We start from the raw sequence: 14,940 nt of genomic DNA, 5'->3' as shown, positions 1-14,940 counted from the left end.
ATCATCTCCCTCGGGCCGCATCGTGTCCCTCCTATAAGGTAATTTTCATATCGCGTGGTGCTGTCATGGGCCGAGCTTTCGACTGGCTTGCGTCGAGCGGGGTAAACGCCGCCTACCCGTCGAGCTACCGGCAGATCGTTAGCTTTTATGGCTCAAGTGTTGTGAATGGCGTGGTAGTTGATGGTGGGAAGAGGTGGCGTTGTCGCCGATCACGCCTGGCCCGGGCGAGTGGCCCCGTGCGGGAGTGGCGGAGATGCTAGGATCGACACAATTAGTCGTGTGACGGGGCATCCGGATCCCGCGGAAATGATGCGCACCTACGTGTGCGTGATAATGGTGCTGTCAATTTCCTGCTAATTGGGAGAAGTGAAGCATTTTGTATTGATATTGGTTGGAAACTGTTAGTCTCTCCGCAATTTGTCCATGGGACATGGGGAACTACACTAGAGCAATGCCGCCCTTTCAAGGCACTCGACTTGATTAACTAATTAGCCTAGTGAAAATACCTTGGCACTACTCCTTTAACACGCAGCCACGCAGCTTCCATAGCCTCAACCACATCTTCGGGTAGCGGCCCCTTTTCCAGATCCAAAAGATTTTGCTCCAACTGTTTCGCGCTGCTGGCGCCAATGATGATCTTGTCACCCATCTCCTTGCTCATCAAGCTGTGATGCGATAGCCAGCGGAAAGCACACTCCGCCTCACTCAACCCATGCTTCGCAATCACGGGCCTGATGATATCCAAAGCGTCGAAATACATGTCATTCATGTACCTCCCATGATGAAGCCTGCCCTGCCAGCGCTTGGGGTCGAAGCGCGAGCCAGGTTCATACTCGTCCTCGCCCATGCCGCGACGGTAGCGCGAGGTCAGGAAGCCGCCGGCCAACGGCTGGAAAGCGTACAGCGCGATCCCGTAGTGGCGCAGGCAAGGCATCAACTCCGGCTCAATGGCGCGGTGCAGCGCGTTGTAGATACCCTGGTAGACAGCGGGTTTGACCCAGCCATTGCGCTCGCAGATCTCGCACATGGCAGCGACCTCCCAGGACATGAAGTTGCTTATGCCAAAGCGGGCGAAGTAGCCTTCCCTGTGGAGGCTGTTAACCTCACGTAGCGTGGTTTCGAGCGGCGTGTTGCGGTCCGGTCCATGGAGATACCACATGTCGATCTTGTCGGCCTTGAGGGCCTTGAGGCTGTCCATGAGTCCTCGGCGGAGATCCTCTGGACGGTGCGAGTAGATGTTGTGACTCAGACTGCCCATGTCTTTGCCCTCGTTGGGATACAGCTTGGTGTCCATGACGAGACCCCGTCCTTGCCAGTCGACGGCGCCCATGTATTCTTCTGATGAGCCACTACCGTAGATGCGTGCTGTGTCGATTTCGACGTGGCCATGTGACTGGAAGACACTCAGAATCTCCTTGACGTCGGATATGTCTGTCATGCGCACGGCTTCAATCCCAGGCTTGCCAATGGTCATAACGCCAAAGACTACAGGGAACGCGCTCGTCGGTGCGGCAGCCATGATGTAGCGCTCAATGTAGCTATCGGGTAGAAGGATGAAAGTACTTTATGTGATTGGTCACCAGAGTTTGTTGGAAGGGTTGCCTCAACACACGCTCCCCAAGATATATCACTTTTAGTTATTTATTAATGAAGATGGATCTACGGACAGTATCTCCGAGGACATTAGGTATTTGAATTGATAGACGGAGATAGTAGTGCTCTAAACTCCATTATCAGATAATTAACTGCGAACCGGGTGGAACTCTTAACGCGACCCACGCCCGGCACGTAACCTAGAATTGACTACCTACCAAGCTAGGTCAGGCTTAGGGCCTCAACTAGTTTGCGTAGGGCCCCCTAGTCACTGCGCTGCGTCATGCAAGGGAGCTTCGACTCAGTTGAGAACGGAAATAATGGTCTCCTTCAACGGACATGTCTTAGCCCCACACTCAGAAAAGCTCCGCATCTACCCCCAAGCTGGACAGGAATGGGCTGATCAGCCAGCCAAGTTGGGTATAAACGTGGCAGATCTTACCAATTAGTGGCCCTATCAAGAATCTCGTGGATGCAACCAACAAACGAGACCTTTCCCCAAATCGCGGTCCTTGAAGTCATCTAGGTGGCACGAGCGTGGTTCCAGATGCATGGAATCCCGCTGGTGATTGTACCAGAGTGGCGAGGACAGCGGAGAGAAGGAAATGCCAGAACGGGATTAGCCAAGAAGATGTCATGGTAGTAGCTTAACTAGTTCTCGCAACGTCGATATGGGCAAGACAGGCAAAGATGGGCTTCCCTGCTCAACCTTCCAGAAACAGGACCCCATCTTCTCAGTCACCCCACGGCATCAGTTGCATGCTCTCTGTCAAGTATAAGATGAAATGAGAATCGGAGAAAAAAAGACATAGATTATCTCAGCGACTATCTAATTAACACTTATCGGCAACAAACTGACAACGACAAACAGATCTAGATCCAGAGACCATCCCTCTATGTCAGAAGCGGCCTAAGAATCTCAATGATGTCCTTCTCGGTCTTCCCCTTCACACCAAGCAGCTCATTATCCGTCTTTTGGAAGTTGCCGCCGTATCCTGGATCGAATATGGAACGGTAGAGGTACGGCACAAATGTCTCCGGGCCGAGAAGACCCTTGGCCAGCCTGGCATCCGCCGCTGCAGTCAAGTCGTCCAGTTTTACGTAGGTTGGCGCCCAAGGCTTATTCGGAGCCAGCGTCTTGGCGAGGGCGAGGAGCTGATTCTGAGTAACCACGGCGTCGCTGATGAAGACAGCCCGGTTCTTTGTCTCGTCTGGATGGCTCAAGATGCCGACGACAGCGTCGGCGATGCTCGAGATGGTGGTGGTGCTGAACAAGAGGTCACCGCCGTCGACGATGGTGGGCTTGTAATCGGAGGTCTTGAGGATGAAGCCTTGCTCGAGGCCCCAGTCCAGGAAGGCCGAGTTGTACACGACGGTGTAAGTCAAGTCTCCGCCCTTGGACTTCTCGATCAGGTAGTCTTGTAGCTTGACCTTGGGGCCAAAAACGGGGAGCTGCCGTGTCTTTGGGTTGTTGAGGTTGGACCCAAACTCGGACGGGATGAAGCGACTCACGCCAGCGGCAATGGCAGCGTCGACCAAGAGGCGCTGGGTATCGATTGCCATGCTTGCGAGGGTGGAGATGACGGCATCTTGGCCTTGCAAGGCGGCCTTCAACGACTCAAGAGAGGAGAAGTCGACGTCGACGACATCAGTGCCTTGTGGGAAGGCGGAGGTGGAGCCCAGTCGACGGAGGACTTTCACGTGGAACTTTCCCGAGGCAACAAGCTTGTTGAAAACGACAGAACCGAGGTTGCCGGCCGCACCAACAAGGGCAACGTTCTTGATTGTAGACATGGTGTTTGGATGGCTGGGTGATCAAAAGTGCGAATCACAGCGTCGGGTTTTTTGAGTTGCAATGATCAGTTTGTTCTGGTGCAGTTGGCTGCTAATTATTGACGGGACGAGTTTGGAATTGGGCCAGACCAATGCCCCCTTATATATTCCTTCCGTCTTTCGAAAGCTTTCCATGACAGCTGTTCTTCCAATACCCAGCGACAAACAATAACACGGCGTGATTATCAAGATCCAATTCGCATGGAGACAAAGTCATGCCGAGTGGGTCGCCGGAGTGGGATACCGAGGGCCCGGGCTTGCGCCAAGGCGGGAGATAATTGGCGCCATTGCGTGAACAACGTGTCCCGTCATGTTTGTCAGCACATTATCCCACCCAGTTGCCGACCGCCTTCGCCAAAAACGTTGCATCCCACCCCACTCATCCCACATGTCGCCGAACTCTACACCCGTATTCCGTGTCGCGGGATTACGAACCGCTCAATGTCGCAATATCGTCCAAGCTTTCAAATACCATGACTTATCCCGCTTCTCATCCCACTCAGTCCGCCGAGTTGTAATTAAGCCCTGTCGCACCGTTGGTCCTGATTGCAAACCTCGCCGGGTCACGTCATCAGCCAGGCCTGGCCCTGGGATGCTTGTCCGATGGAGACGAATCCGAGCAACCCGAGTAGGTAGAAGGCGTGCGAGATTCGAGATCTCGCATCAACGCCATCGGCCACGCCAGCATAATTTTGTGGCTAACCCATGAGTGGCACTCGCAGCCAATACAGGCGCACCCAGCACAGGCACAGACACCCGCACCGGCACCGGCACCGGGACTGATGCTGCCGACGCTAGGATCCATGCCGACGTAAATCGGAACTCCACTGCCCGGCATACATGCCATTGTGGCAGGGGATTTATCCGAAAAGAGCATCTGCGGCGGCACCAAGCCACCCATGGAGAGAGGTCGCATGTCTGCCACGTCTGCCAACGCGCCTTTACTCGAAAGTGAGCCGCAACCCCTAAGTTGAACCCAAACCCTGGCAAGAACACGACCTGACCCATTTTGTGCAGTGACCTTCTCCGACGTCACCTTACTTACCACGAATCCGTGGGATCCTCGGAGAATCTAAAGAGACGCGCCTGCGATGCGTGTCGCCTCAATAAGACGAAATGCGATGGCGGCGTTCAGTGCTCGTTGTGTGCAAAACGATCCATCAGCTGCACTTTTGAATTGGCTACAGCAGCTCGCCCGCTATTATTCGCCACCGGCGCAGCTGTAAGGGGGGACAAGGACACAGGCGTCTCCTCCCGGCCTCCTAGCCAATTCCGCCGTTCAGTTCTGGCTCCGGAAAGCACCGCTCAAGATGCTCCCCCCAACAACCCACGACCCTTACTGGACATGTCTATGGAGGTCCTGCCTCAAGATGCCGCCGGCGCACAACCTGCGCAGCTCGGCATCTCAATGATACTCGACGGGATCTCTGCGTCCCCCACAAAATCGTCACTAGCAGAGCTCAAAGCACCGGACGCGGTCCAAATCTGGTTCACAACCTGTTGCCGTTCATATCTTGAGCACTTCCATCACCGTTGGGCGGTCCTTCATGCGCCCACCATTGATATGGAGCGTGACCCCATCGCCATCTCGGCAACTGTGGTCATGATCGGGTGTTGGCTTCAGGGGTCCCAAAATTTGAGAAAACCTGTCCTGGCAGTACACGACATTTTAGTCGATAGGATTTTCGAAGAGATGGTCAGTGACACCACCCGGCGGGCCAAGTTCTAACTGACAATGGGCAGTCGAAGATAGGGGGTTCGAACCGCGACAAACCTTGGACGCTGGAAACCTATGGGGTGATTCTCCTGAATATCATCTTTGGTTTTTGCTGTGGAGTTTGGCTCCCCTCGTTCCATTTCGCTCCCCGAAAGGGACGACATCTAATTAACTGACAACTGGGTAGATCGATCGCATCCAAACGAGGGCAGTCCTTCTCCTCAGTCTTCTTGTTTCAACGCTGCGAGAAGTTGGCATGTTTAGCTCCGAGGCTTTGGCATACCAAGAACGTACCCATTTCCCAGGCACGTTCCTGCCGTACAGACTAGCAATACGCGAGAGACGGAAGAGGTTTGTAACTCTATCCACACACCTTGACCCAATTTTCACTTGCACTGCTGACCTCAAAGACTGGTTGCCTATTTATTTATAATGGATAACTACATGGCAATGCTTCGCAACCAGGCTCCTCATCTCCAACGCGAAGAACTCGACGTTGAGCTGCTTTCAACCTTCGCCATGTGGAACGCTCATGGGTTAAACGTATTCGATAAACGCCTGCCGGAGGAGCCTACAGATCGTGCGCGATACAGCATGTCCGAGGCAATTGGCAATCCACAGCCGCCCATGGCATCCTCATGGCTCGTTGAAGACATCCAGCTCGGCCTGTGCGGAATGTTTTCGAGCATCTGGAGGCATGCTCAGCTACGTCGCAGCGGCACCGCACCTGATGCCGCCTCCCAGGAGTCGCTGTCGCACCAACTCGGCGCTTGGAAACGTCCCTTGGACAGAATTTCAGGTTTGTGTAATACACAAAATTGTCATGCACAAACTACAGTCTCCCATACATTGAAAGCCTACCTGGGCGATGAAGACCAGAGCGTCTCTGGGTGGGAAGCGTCATCCCTGGCCCGCATGACGTCGCTTGTACTCGATGCCACCATGCTCTATCACCTTCTTGGCATACACCTCCACGCCGACGTGTCCACGATAAATCTCCTCGCCATGGACTTGGGGATGTCTAACCAGACATGGACACCACCACCTCGCTGGAACGAAGAGAAAGTGGCCAGAACTCGTGCATGGGCCCTGTCGAACGAGGCTAGGGAGGCTGTTTCGCATGCCATTGCGGTATTGAACGCCTACGAAATGGCTACGGGACAGAGTGAGACTCGAGAGGGATGTCTGGAACCCGTTGCATCGATGGCTCTGTCGACCAGTGCTGCTGTTGTCTGGGCCTGGACTACGAATACGGAAGGTTGTAGTTGTGTGCCGGGACTTGATTCTACAACTGGCCTGGAACCCGCCGGGCGGTCAGCAGAGACGGATGTTGAAAAGTGGATCAACGGTGGCGGCTCAATAGTGCTTGACGGTGTCGCGTTTTGCAAGTGTACGTCGGATGTGTGGGTGCGACGATTTGAGGATGCCCAGTTGCAGGGAGGGCTGGTGTGTGAAGATGGGTAGCACGACAGGCACAGATGCCCATAGCTGTCTGTAGCTGTATGACATGGGGTATGACATGGGGGTCCTTCTAAGGTAGCAGCAGGTTAAAGGAATTATTTACCGCACTTATTCGGTCGATGACGGGCTGGCCATTGGTATCACAACAAGCTTACAAGTTGTCCTTGCGGAACTTCCGCTTGAGTCACCTCCCAATTTAGCCGATGCAGCGAGCCAATAAGCCCCCTTTTTCTCAGCCATCATTTTGGCTCGTGTGGGATGGCAAATTTATCATCCCAAAGCTGAATAGTTTCTTACCCGTCTCGTAAGCAAGTAGTATCGGCTCTCAATCGGGAAGACATGCCATGTTATTTAATGCTTCGCTCTTCCTCCATTCACTACCTGGGTACAGAGTAATCAACACTCAACTCGAGAGACAGACAGACAGATAGACAGGCACACACACACACACATACATTCTTCGCTTTACAATCTGCAATACAATGCCCACTATAACCTTCTACCGCGCCAACCGCGCCTGCCCCTCGCCCCACACGTTCTCCTAACCCATCTCTCAATACCATTCACCCCCGTCCTCATGAAATTCAGCCCAGACGGCGTCGAATCCGCCGACGGCAGCATCACTCGCGCCGCATACCTGTCGATCCACCCGTCAGGGTTCGTCCCGGCCCTGGACGTCGACGGCGAGATCATCACCGAGCTGCCCGCCGTGCTGAACTACATCGTATCCCTCGCGCCGCCTTCAGCAGCCGCAGGGACCCTTCTCGGCGCCGACGACCTGGGCCGCGCGAGAGTCGCCGAGTGGCTGGCGTGGCTGTCCGGGTCGCTGCACGGCCAGGGCTTTGGCATGCTCTGGCGAGCCGGGCGCTTTACTGACGATGAGGGGGCGCACGAGGGCGTCAGGACCAAGGGGCGGGAGTTTATCGATGGTTGCTTCCGGAGGATCGAGGAGAGGCTGCGCGGGAGGGAGTTCGCTGTCGGGGAGGGGTTGACGGTTGTGGATTTCAACCTTTACGTGTTTTGGACCTGGGGGATTGAGATTGGGGTCCAGATGGCAGAGTTGTATCCGTCGTATGCCGATCTGATGCGGCGGGTCGAGTCGATTGAGGCAGTGAGGACAGTGGTCAAGACAGAGGGTCTGAAGTTGACTGCCACGGCTTAAAGGATTTGCTGTCAAGTCTAACATCTTCCCCCAATGGCATCATTTTGATAAATACTGTGTGTCTAAAGTCAATACTGTTCTGTTCCATACATCTCTCCATATCGATAGAGTGAACCTGCAAGCTGTCTAATATCTGACAACTCTCTTCCGCCACCAGACAGGTTTCTTGTTAACAATTTGATCCTAATCTTCAAGTTGATACCTCTCGACAAAGAATCGAGCGACCTCCCGAGCTCTCATCTGTTCTGTTATGAGGGCTAACTTATGCTACTCTGCATCCTGACATCCCATGGGCCAATCGTCTGTCTGCTTCTCAATAACATTTCTAATAACCTTTAGACGACCTAGCAGATACTGGCCAAGGTTCACACAGAGGTCGAAAGAGTGGGAGGTATATACGGGTCTTTCGTGACTCGCGCCCTAGCTATGCTCCACTATGCAATCAACTACCTGACTTATTCTCCCGTAGAAAACTAAGTACTTGAAACAAGCTCCTTTTCTCCCAGAAATGCAATGCAACCCCAAGCCAAACGCTGGCAACCCAGCCCAGCCCAAGCCCAGCTCCTTCCGCCCCCTCAATCAGCTCCCTCAGGCCGTCTGGATAGCATACACAGTCTTGCACCCGATATTGTTGCACACGTTCGCCTGGTTGCACGGGAAGCTGACCGACGCCGTCGCGACATTGCAGCCGCCGGACTTCGTCAGCACGGAGGTGGTGGTGCAGCCGGCGACGAGGCAGGTGCCGCAGACGGTGCCGGTGGAGGTGACGGTCGGGCAGTTGGCCGGGGGGTCGCAGGGCTTCGTCGTCGTCTGCGTAGTGGTGTAGGTGGTGGTCTGGACGACGGTGGAGGTCGAGGTGACCGTCGCAGTGGTCGTCTGGGTGGTCGTCTGGGTGGTCGTCGCGGTGGTGGTCTGGACGGAGACGAAGGTGGCGGTCTCGGTCGCCGTCTTAGTCTTGGTCTCGGTCTCGGTGACGGGGCAGGTGGTGCATGTGGCGCCCTTGCAGATTGTTGTAGGGGTCAGGGTGACCTGGGCTGCTACGCCGCTGTACGGTGGGTTAGTGAAATGGTTCGCTGGATAAGGGGGTAATGACATCACCTACGCCGCCAGGGCAGAGATAATGATCGGAAGGATGGAACGCATTGTCTCGGGATTTTCCTGACCAATTGCTAATTGGAGAGTGTGTTCGGTTCGGGTCTTTTCCGTGCTGTTGAGGTTCTGGTAGGAAGCGTTAATGGGTCGGGTGTCGGTGTCGTGCTGGGGAGGGATGCCAGTTTATATGGCTTTGTCCCGGCGACCCTGGAGGTCAAAGCATGCGCATGGCTCCCACCACCACCATATTGAATATATTTTCAATATATCGCAAAGTCTTCAATTGGAGGGCAATGCTTGGCACAATACTCAATATCCGGGGCTGGTTCCAAGCCCCTTTCAACATCCCGGGTTCGTGGATACCTCGCGGCCGCCGAAATATTCACCTACTCCAGGTTCGGAAGCAAAGGCGGCTAATGACAGCCAAGATGCCAGAAACCAATATATCTCTGCCCGCTGGCATCGTAACCTAGAAGTGCGCGCTCTTTATTTGCGTAGGATTGTTTGGTGGCCAATATGTCGCGGCTGAATGCGTGTCAGCCCGCAACCTTCAAACGCAATTAAGATATGGCTAAAAATAGTCGCTTGACAACGGACCAGGAACCAATTTGGATGATCCGGAATCATCCAAAAGGGTCATGTCGGATTTTCAGGCTTGGCAGACCCATGCACATGAAAATAGTGCCATCTCGTTCTAAGAACATCGTGCGATCAAAGCACTGGAAGGGAAGCATCGATCCAGGCAATATTATCGACTTCCTGAGTTGAACCGCGCTTCCACCTGAGGTGGCAATCGCGTAAATTGTGATCACGACTCGAAGTGTAATTACCATGCAACGCTAGCGAGGCTACCTCGCTTGCGAACCGGGTATTGTTTACGGAGACGTTGAGAGAAGTAGCTCATACTGATTCTTACCGCCTGGCGGGGGCAACAAAACCAAGTTCGGCTCGAGGGACCACCGTTAAGAAGTGGGAATAGCAAACGTCGGTGAGGCGAAAAGAGGTAGAGAAACGGGACAGGAGAGATAATACAATTTGTGGGTAATAGGTATTTCGATACATGGTCGGTTATTCTAGGTCTGATCTTGTCGCATGGCTAGACACGCCTCAGCATCGAAGAAAGTCTGCTATAGTTGATGAGAAGTATGTCTTGAGTCTCCTTCCTTGAGAGAAAACATGCATAATTTTCAGTCTTTCGGGCGTCGCTACAAATGTGATGCTGCTAATTATAGCATAAAATGCGGGAACACATGCCGTGGTACGCAGGCGAACCGGGAAACGAAGCAGCTCGAGGTTTGTAGATTGCATCAGCGGCAGGAGCCGGGGCCAGATGTGCTAGCTAAGATTCAGCCGTGAAATGAATGACGGCAGCATAACGTTTATAAACCCGCCGATGTTGATACTCTTTCTATATCGCCTGGCTTGAGACATGATTACCAGCACGCGCGAGACCAAGGTCTGCGGTATCTTGGACAAGTCGGAAGTCGAGAAACGGGAGGAGATTTTTATCTTTGGTGCTTCGCTGCGGGACCGCTGAGGAAATCGTCTTCATTGATGGGGATCCATGGGCCTCCAATCGGGTCTCGAAGAATGCATTGCTCAGCCAACCACGTGTGGCACGACGTTGAAAAGACGAGGAATATCCTATTGACCAAATTGTGCACAATTTTGAATACCGAGGGTCTGGCTCAAAGACACACGGAACAGTACAATAGATACTGACCAAAGTGTGTGCTGGATGGGGTAGATGGAGACCTCGTCGAAGAGCCAAACAGAGCACTGCTTCGAATTGCAGGGTAGCTTTAATTACATCAAGGGGAACCCAAACTCACATAGCCGCCTTCATCCGAGCCCTCCACCCCTCCATCAATGTCCCCACCCGCGCCAGCCTCTCACGGGCGTACTCCCCGACCAACGCCTCCCTGCTGGCATAGTACGCCTCGAACTGCGGCTTCCCGTCGTCGATGGCGACGAACGTCCTGCGGCTGCGCGTGAAGATGTGCACATCCGGATCGATCTCCCACGAGCGGTCGAGCGTGCCCACGCGCACGTACGCGATATGCGGACCCCCGTCGGCGTAATGGTTCCACACCGCCGTGTGGCATGTCGGGCAGCGGGCTACGGTCTGGCCGAAGCCGGACTCGGTGGGCACGCAGATGAGCTCGGGATTCGTATTGGCCGGTCGCGGTGCGGAGGTGGCGGTGACGGCGGCGGCGTTGGTGCCGCGGGCGAAGGCCGGCATCAGGGAGGCCGGGAGCGGGGCCGGTTTGGCGCGGGAGGCCGGGACGATGGGCGCTGCGGCGGGCAGCGGGAGTAGGGCCGTGGTCTCGATTGCGGCGTTCATGGCGAAGGCGGAACCCGTCTGGCGCTGGCAGGAGGTGCAGTGGCAGCAGTGGACGATGAGGGGCGGCTCGACGAGCTGGAAGCGAATGAGGCCACAGGTGCAGCCGCCGGGCATGGGGAAGAGGTCTTTCTTCTCGGAGTAGTGAGCCATGATCTATGGAGAAGGCGGGTACTGGTGAGGATCAGGTGGAAATTGCCGTGCGATTGATTAAAAGGGGAGTCTGAACGTGTCAAGTGCAGGGCGCTGTCGAAGGGGAGGGGATCGGGCTAATAAGGATATAAGCGTGCAGTAGGCTTACGAGGACTGGCCAGTGAGGGATCGGGAGGTAGCTTAATCAGGAAGGATGCCCAGCCGCTGCGGGGTTTGATGCCCTAACATGATCCACACAGAGGCACCAGGAGAGGGGCTTTGTTTGTCACGCGATGAGGGGTGTTTAGCTGATTAGGTCAGTTGAAATGAATGGGAGCGGTATCCTATTGTTTGTTGGGCAGTTTCAGGGAGGGGATTTGTCAGGTAGCCAGCAGGATACATGCTGGGTCCCGCCGGAGTCGAACGTCTCCCTACTTTCCCATCTTTTGTCCATCCCAAAACCTCAAGGAAGGAGTACCAGCAGTCTAATACACCATAGCCACGCCTCCTAGCCGCCAAATCATCTCGATGTTCGTTTTATGATCTCCGAGGCCCGTTCCGACACGGCGTATACATAGGTCCGTTGCCCTGCGTCGGGAGCATAGAAGCATCCACAACTCGCACATCAGCCGTCCCATACACCCTCAGCTCCGGGTCCACCACTCCACCAAGCTCCTTGAACATCATAGTAGCTGTGCCAAGCACACGGGTGTTCGCATTGACTGCAATAGGGCAAATTGGTTAGCTCCATATCTAGGCAACTGCCTAGCTAGTTAGGGAGGGAGTGAGGAATGAGAATGTAACATACGAGTTTCTCGCACATACGACTCCCATTGAGCATCAGTTGCATTGTTGGGCAAAATGCCAGGGCCAGGAAGAAGCGGCTCAGTGACAGAAGCATTCACTAGTTCTGAGAGCCAGAACCCTTGGGCCAGCTTCCCTATCGCCATTGTTGCAACCAGATCAAAATCGGAGAGAAAATACCGTGGTGCCCATTCTAGAAGTCGGGCTCGTGTTGACGCTTCAACCGCAGCAACATTACTGCCAAAGAGGTCTGTAGTTTGTGACGAAGGTATGGTATGCGTTTCCTCCTGGGTCCAGATCGCCTGAAAATCCGATTATGTGGTTTGTTTGGTCTACAAGGTTCTCTCCCATGCTAGGGAGGTTAAGCTTGGTCTGTAATTATTCCAAGAGACTCGAGTATCCTATTCAAAATCACCCCACAAGTTAAACTCAGCGTCAACTAATTAGTGCTCTCTTGATCCTTGAAATTAAAACAGACGAATCCGTTACCGTGGCAACGATCAAGGTTTTGAGCGGGACACCATCCTCATCCTAATTTCCTCCTCTTGATTGTGTTATTTTCCCTCTCTCCTCTCCCCACGATGTGGCTGCCCACCCACCTAGGCATGCAAATCCCCGTTCCCCGACTCCGGCTAAGCGGCGGCCCTGCAGAGCCGCCCGCTGCCGTCGGCAACCCACGCTTCGCTCCCGACTGCCGTGGCGGCGTAGAACACGCCATCGGGGTCGTGCTCGGCCTTGACGCGCAGCAGCCTCGGGTAGTTCGCCCCGTAGAACTGCGCCTGCCAGCCCACCTGCGCGAAGTTCGCCTCGTTCAAGTACGTGCCCGACCCCGGGGTGGCAGCCTCCAGGGCCGGCGTGATCTTCCCAACCAGCACGGCCTCCCGTTCCGCCATGACGGACCGCGGCACCGTCCAGTCCCACGCCGCGATGATGAGGCAGTGCGAGGCGGCGTCTCGCCACGCAGGCAGGACGGCGTTGTGCGCTACGGGGCGCGTGCGGACCCCCCGAGCCTGCGCCTGCGTGCTGTTGTCGACGTCCAGCGACTGGCACAGGACATAGTTGTCGCCGCTGGCCGTCGCGTTGCGTAGGATCTGCGTCACGGCGTCGTTCCTTGCGGGGTCGAGCACCACGCTGCGTGGGATAAGGCGGCTTGTCACGAGCTGCGAGACAGTGAAGGTGCCGTAGGGGAGTGGTCCGAAGTCGCGCGCGAAGTGGGTCAGGTAGGTCGGCGACGTGTGCGTCGAGAACGTGTAGGGCATGCCGCGTTGGTCGAGGTCGGCGAGGAAGGAGGAGAAAACATCGGCGACTTCGCCCTCGCTGCTGCTGGGTGCCGTGACACTGTAGGTGGTGAAGGAATGGTACGTCATCCCGTACGAGATCGTGGTACCGCCGGCGAGAATAGGGGGCAGGGCTGCGTGGAAAGCACTGACGGCATCCCAGAACGCGGCATTCCCCACGGATGTGTCATTGAAGGCTAGGACGGCACCCCCCACCTCCCCATCGGCGTATAGTCTGGTGGTCATGCTCAAGACGACGCCGAAGCTACCGCCGCCACCGCCGCTAAGCGCCCAGTAGAGGTCGGCGTTCTTCTTTGGCGTGGCGACGAGGTGGTCTCCGTTCGCCGTCACCACTTCCCACTCCAACACGTTGTCGGCCGACAGGCCGTAGATGCCGCTGAGAGGCGAGTGACCCCCTCCTTGGGAATAACCGCCGGAGATGCCCACAGTAGGGCAGCTACCCCCAACGAGACGGTATCCTGCGCTGTCGGCTACAACGTACGCCTCCTCGGCCATGGTGCCGGCACCGAGCTTGATTGCTGGCCCTTTGTAATACGAGCTGCTATAAGACGGGATAATCTCGGTCGACTTCATGTTGAATGTCCAAAGAGATAGACCTCCTTTGCCAGTCGATTTCCCAAGGACGCTACATGTCCATATTAGCACATCAGCTTGGACGCGTTGTTTGCCTTGTCTTGGGGTGTGGGGGGGGGGGGGGGGGTCAAACGGCAGGACTGACTCATGGCCTGTGTTTTTGATGACCAGCCGGATGTTTTTCTTTTTCGAAAAGCTGATGCCGGCAACAACATCGTCGACGCCGGTGACGTTGATGGCATAGCTGACATAGTTCCCAAGTTCGCACAGCTTCAACGCAGGCGTGAAAGGATCGCATGAGCCATTTTGGAACCAGCCAGACCCGAATTCAGCAGGCGGAGCGAAACTGCGCAACTGTTAGACTGAGGGATGGAAAATATCAAGTCAACGGGCAATCGGGCTTACTGGGCCTGTGGAAAGTCCCACAGCGGCTTGAGAGCGGCGCATGCGGTCGCGTTGTGGTTGTGGTATGGCTCAGTATGACAAACGCTGGCCTCGGGGATCGTAGCAATCAACCGCCCGCCGACAGTGTGGTTGAGGTTGTCCCAATCAGCCACCGTTGGCCAGCCCGCGTCGCCGGGAAGGCTTCTGCATATCGGGCAACTGCCTACAGCACCCACCACCAGTGTCCCGGTGATCACGATCAACAAGCTCAACATGACATACCTATACATAAATTAAGGTGTCGGGACTGGGTGCGACTTCTTGGAAAACGGCCCCACCCAATACCCGGTGGGCTTCCCAGAGGTATTTACTCTACAATGTGGGTTCTGGGTCAAGCGAAGCGGGACCTCATTGGCGCAAGAATTAGGCAGGGTACTAATTATTACTGGCGGAAGCCTTGCCGCTCCTGGTAAATGCCCCGACCGGATGCACGCCGGGGCATTGCCAGCCTCCTGTCTGCCTGCCTGCCTGCCTGCCTGCCTGCCTGCCT

General features: G+C 55.3%; 7 protein-coding genes across 7 annotated transcripts; 2 read left to right on the top strand and 5 right to left on the bottom strand.

Annotated features, from left to right (window-relative positions):
* Window positions 1–419: 419 nt before the first annotated feature.
* On the bottom strand, window positions 420–1,682 carry QBC33DRAFT_543160 (Aldo/keto reductase). The gene has a single exon (XM_060428345.1). It carries the CDS (start codon window positions 1,517–1,519, stop codon window positions 494–496), a length of 1,026 nt encoding a protein of 341 aa, XP_060282228.1. The 5' UTR covers window positions 1,520–1,682; the 3' UTR covers window positions 420–493.
* Window positions 1,683–2,239: 557 nt separating this feature from the next.
* QBC33DRAFT_543159 (putative oxidoreductase) lies at window positions 2,240–3,616 on the bottom strand. The gene has a single exon (XM_060428344.1). The coding sequence runs from the start codon at window positions 3,385–3,387 to the stop codon at window positions 2,488–2,490; it is 900 nt and encodes a 299-aa protein (XP_060282227.1). The 5' UTR covers window positions 3,388–3,616; the 3' UTR covers window positions 2,240–2,487.
* A 181-nt stretch (window positions 3,617–3,797) lies between these two features.
* QBC33DRAFT_543157 (uncharacterized protein) lies at window positions 3,798–6,991 on the top strand. The gene is made up of 6 exons (XM_060428343.1): window positions 3,798–4,054; window positions 4,149–4,377; window positions 4,444–5,122; window positions 5,170–5,262; window positions 5,331–5,494; window positions 5,554–6,991. Exons 1-6 carry the CDS (start codon window positions 4,030–4,032, stop codon window positions 6,605–6,607), a joined length of 2,244 nt encoding a protein of 747 aa, XP_060282226.1. The 5' UTR covers window positions 3,798–4,029; the 3' UTR covers window positions 6,608–6,991.
* A 95-nt stretch (window positions 6,992–7,086) lies between these two features.
* QBC33DRAFT_579293 (glutathione S-transferase) lies at window positions 7,087–7,766 on the top strand (the record flags this gene model as incomplete). The annotated part of the gene is made up of 2 exons (XM_060431126.1): window positions 7,087–7,139; window positions 7,193–7,766. 2 exons carry the CDS (start codon window positions 7,087–7,089, stop codon window positions 7,764–7,766), a joined length of 627 nt encoding a protein of 208 aa, XP_060282225.1.
* Window positions 7,767–8,323: 557 nt separating this feature from the next.
* Window positions 8,324–8,909, bottom strand: QBC33DRAFT_612129 (uncharacterized protein; the record flags this gene model as incomplete). The annotated part of the gene is made up of 2 exons (XM_060432472.1): window positions 8,324–8,811; window positions 8,869–8,909. The coding sequence occupies 2 exons, from the start codon at window positions 8,907–8,909 to the stop codon at window positions 8,355–8,357; spliced, it is 498 nt and encodes a 165-aa protein (XP_060282224.1). The 3' UTR covers window positions 8,324–8,354.
* A 1,777-nt stretch (window positions 8,910–10,686) lies between these two features.
* QBC33DRAFT_571223 (uncharacterized protein) lies at window positions 10,687–11,431 on the bottom strand (the record flags this gene model as incomplete). Its single annotated transcript, XM_060430594.1, has 1 exon — window positions 10,687–11,431. The coding sequence occupies exon 1, from the start codon at window positions 11,350–11,352 to the stop codon at window positions 10,687–10,689; it is 666 nt and encodes a 221-aa protein (XP_060282223.1). The 5' UTR covers window positions 11,353–11,431.
* A 1,173-nt stretch (window positions 11,432–12,604) lies between these two features.
* Window positions 12,605–14,733, bottom strand: QBC33DRAFT_123457 (uncharacterized protein). The gene is made up of 3 exons (XM_060422003.1): window positions 14,412–14,733; window positions 14,152–14,352; window positions 12,605–14,058 (listed from the first exon to the last, which is right to left on the bottom strand). The coding sequence occupies exons 1-3, from the start codon at window positions 14,678–14,680 to the stop codon at window positions 12,768–12,770; spliced, it is 1,761 nt and encodes a 586-aa protein (XP_060282222.1). The 5' UTR covers window positions 14,681–14,733; the 3' UTR covers window positions 12,605–12,767.
* Window positions 14,734–14,940: the final 207 nt, after the last annotated feature.

Source organism: Phialemonium atrogriseum (assembly GCF_030411735.1).
Source record: "Phialemonium atrogriseum strain 8032-3 unplaced genomic scaffold QBC33scaffold_17, whole genome shotgun sequence".
NCBI lineage: Eukaryota > Fungi > Ascomycota > Sordariomycetes > Cephalothecales > Cephalothecaceae > Phialemonium > Phialemonium atrogriseum.
Note: the sequence above shows the minus strand (reverse complement) of the source record. Positions and strands in the feature narration are given on the sequence as shown.

Bases quoted from the DNA above. Each gene is read 5' to 3' on its own strand.
- QBC33DRAFT_123457 (XM_060422003.1), bottom strand. From the start codon at position 14,680: ATGTATAGGTATGTCATGTTGAGCTTGTTGATCGTGATCACCGGGACA. The intron at 14,353-14,411 runs GTAAGCCCGATT...ACAGTTGCGCAG, and splicing joins TGGGACTTTCCACAGGCCCA to TTTCGCTCCGCCTGCTGAAT. The intron at 14,059-14,151 runs GTCAGTCCTGCC...ATGGACATGTAG, and splicing joins ATCAAAAACACAGGCCATGA to CGTCCTTGGGAAATCGACTG.
- QBC33DRAFT_543159 (XM_060428344.1), bottom strand. From the start codon at position 3,387: ATGTCTACAATCAAGAACGTTGCCCTTGTTGGTGCGGCCGGCAACCTC.
- QBC33DRAFT_543160 (XM_060428345.1), bottom strand. From the start codon at position 1,519: ATGGCTGCCGCACCGACGAGCGCGTTCCCTGTAGTCTTTGGCGTTATG.
- QBC33DRAFT_543157 (XM_060428343.1), top strand. From the start codon at position 4,030: ATGGAGACGAATCCGAGCAACCCGA. The intron at 4,055-4,148 runs GTAGGTAGAAGG...TGGCACTCGCAG, and splicing joins GACGAATCCGAGCAACCCGA to CCAATACAGGCGCACCCAGC. The intron at 4,378-4,443 runs GTGAGCCGCAAC...CATTTTGTGCAG, and splicing joins CAACGCGCCTTTACTCGAAA to TGACCTTCTCCGACGTCACC.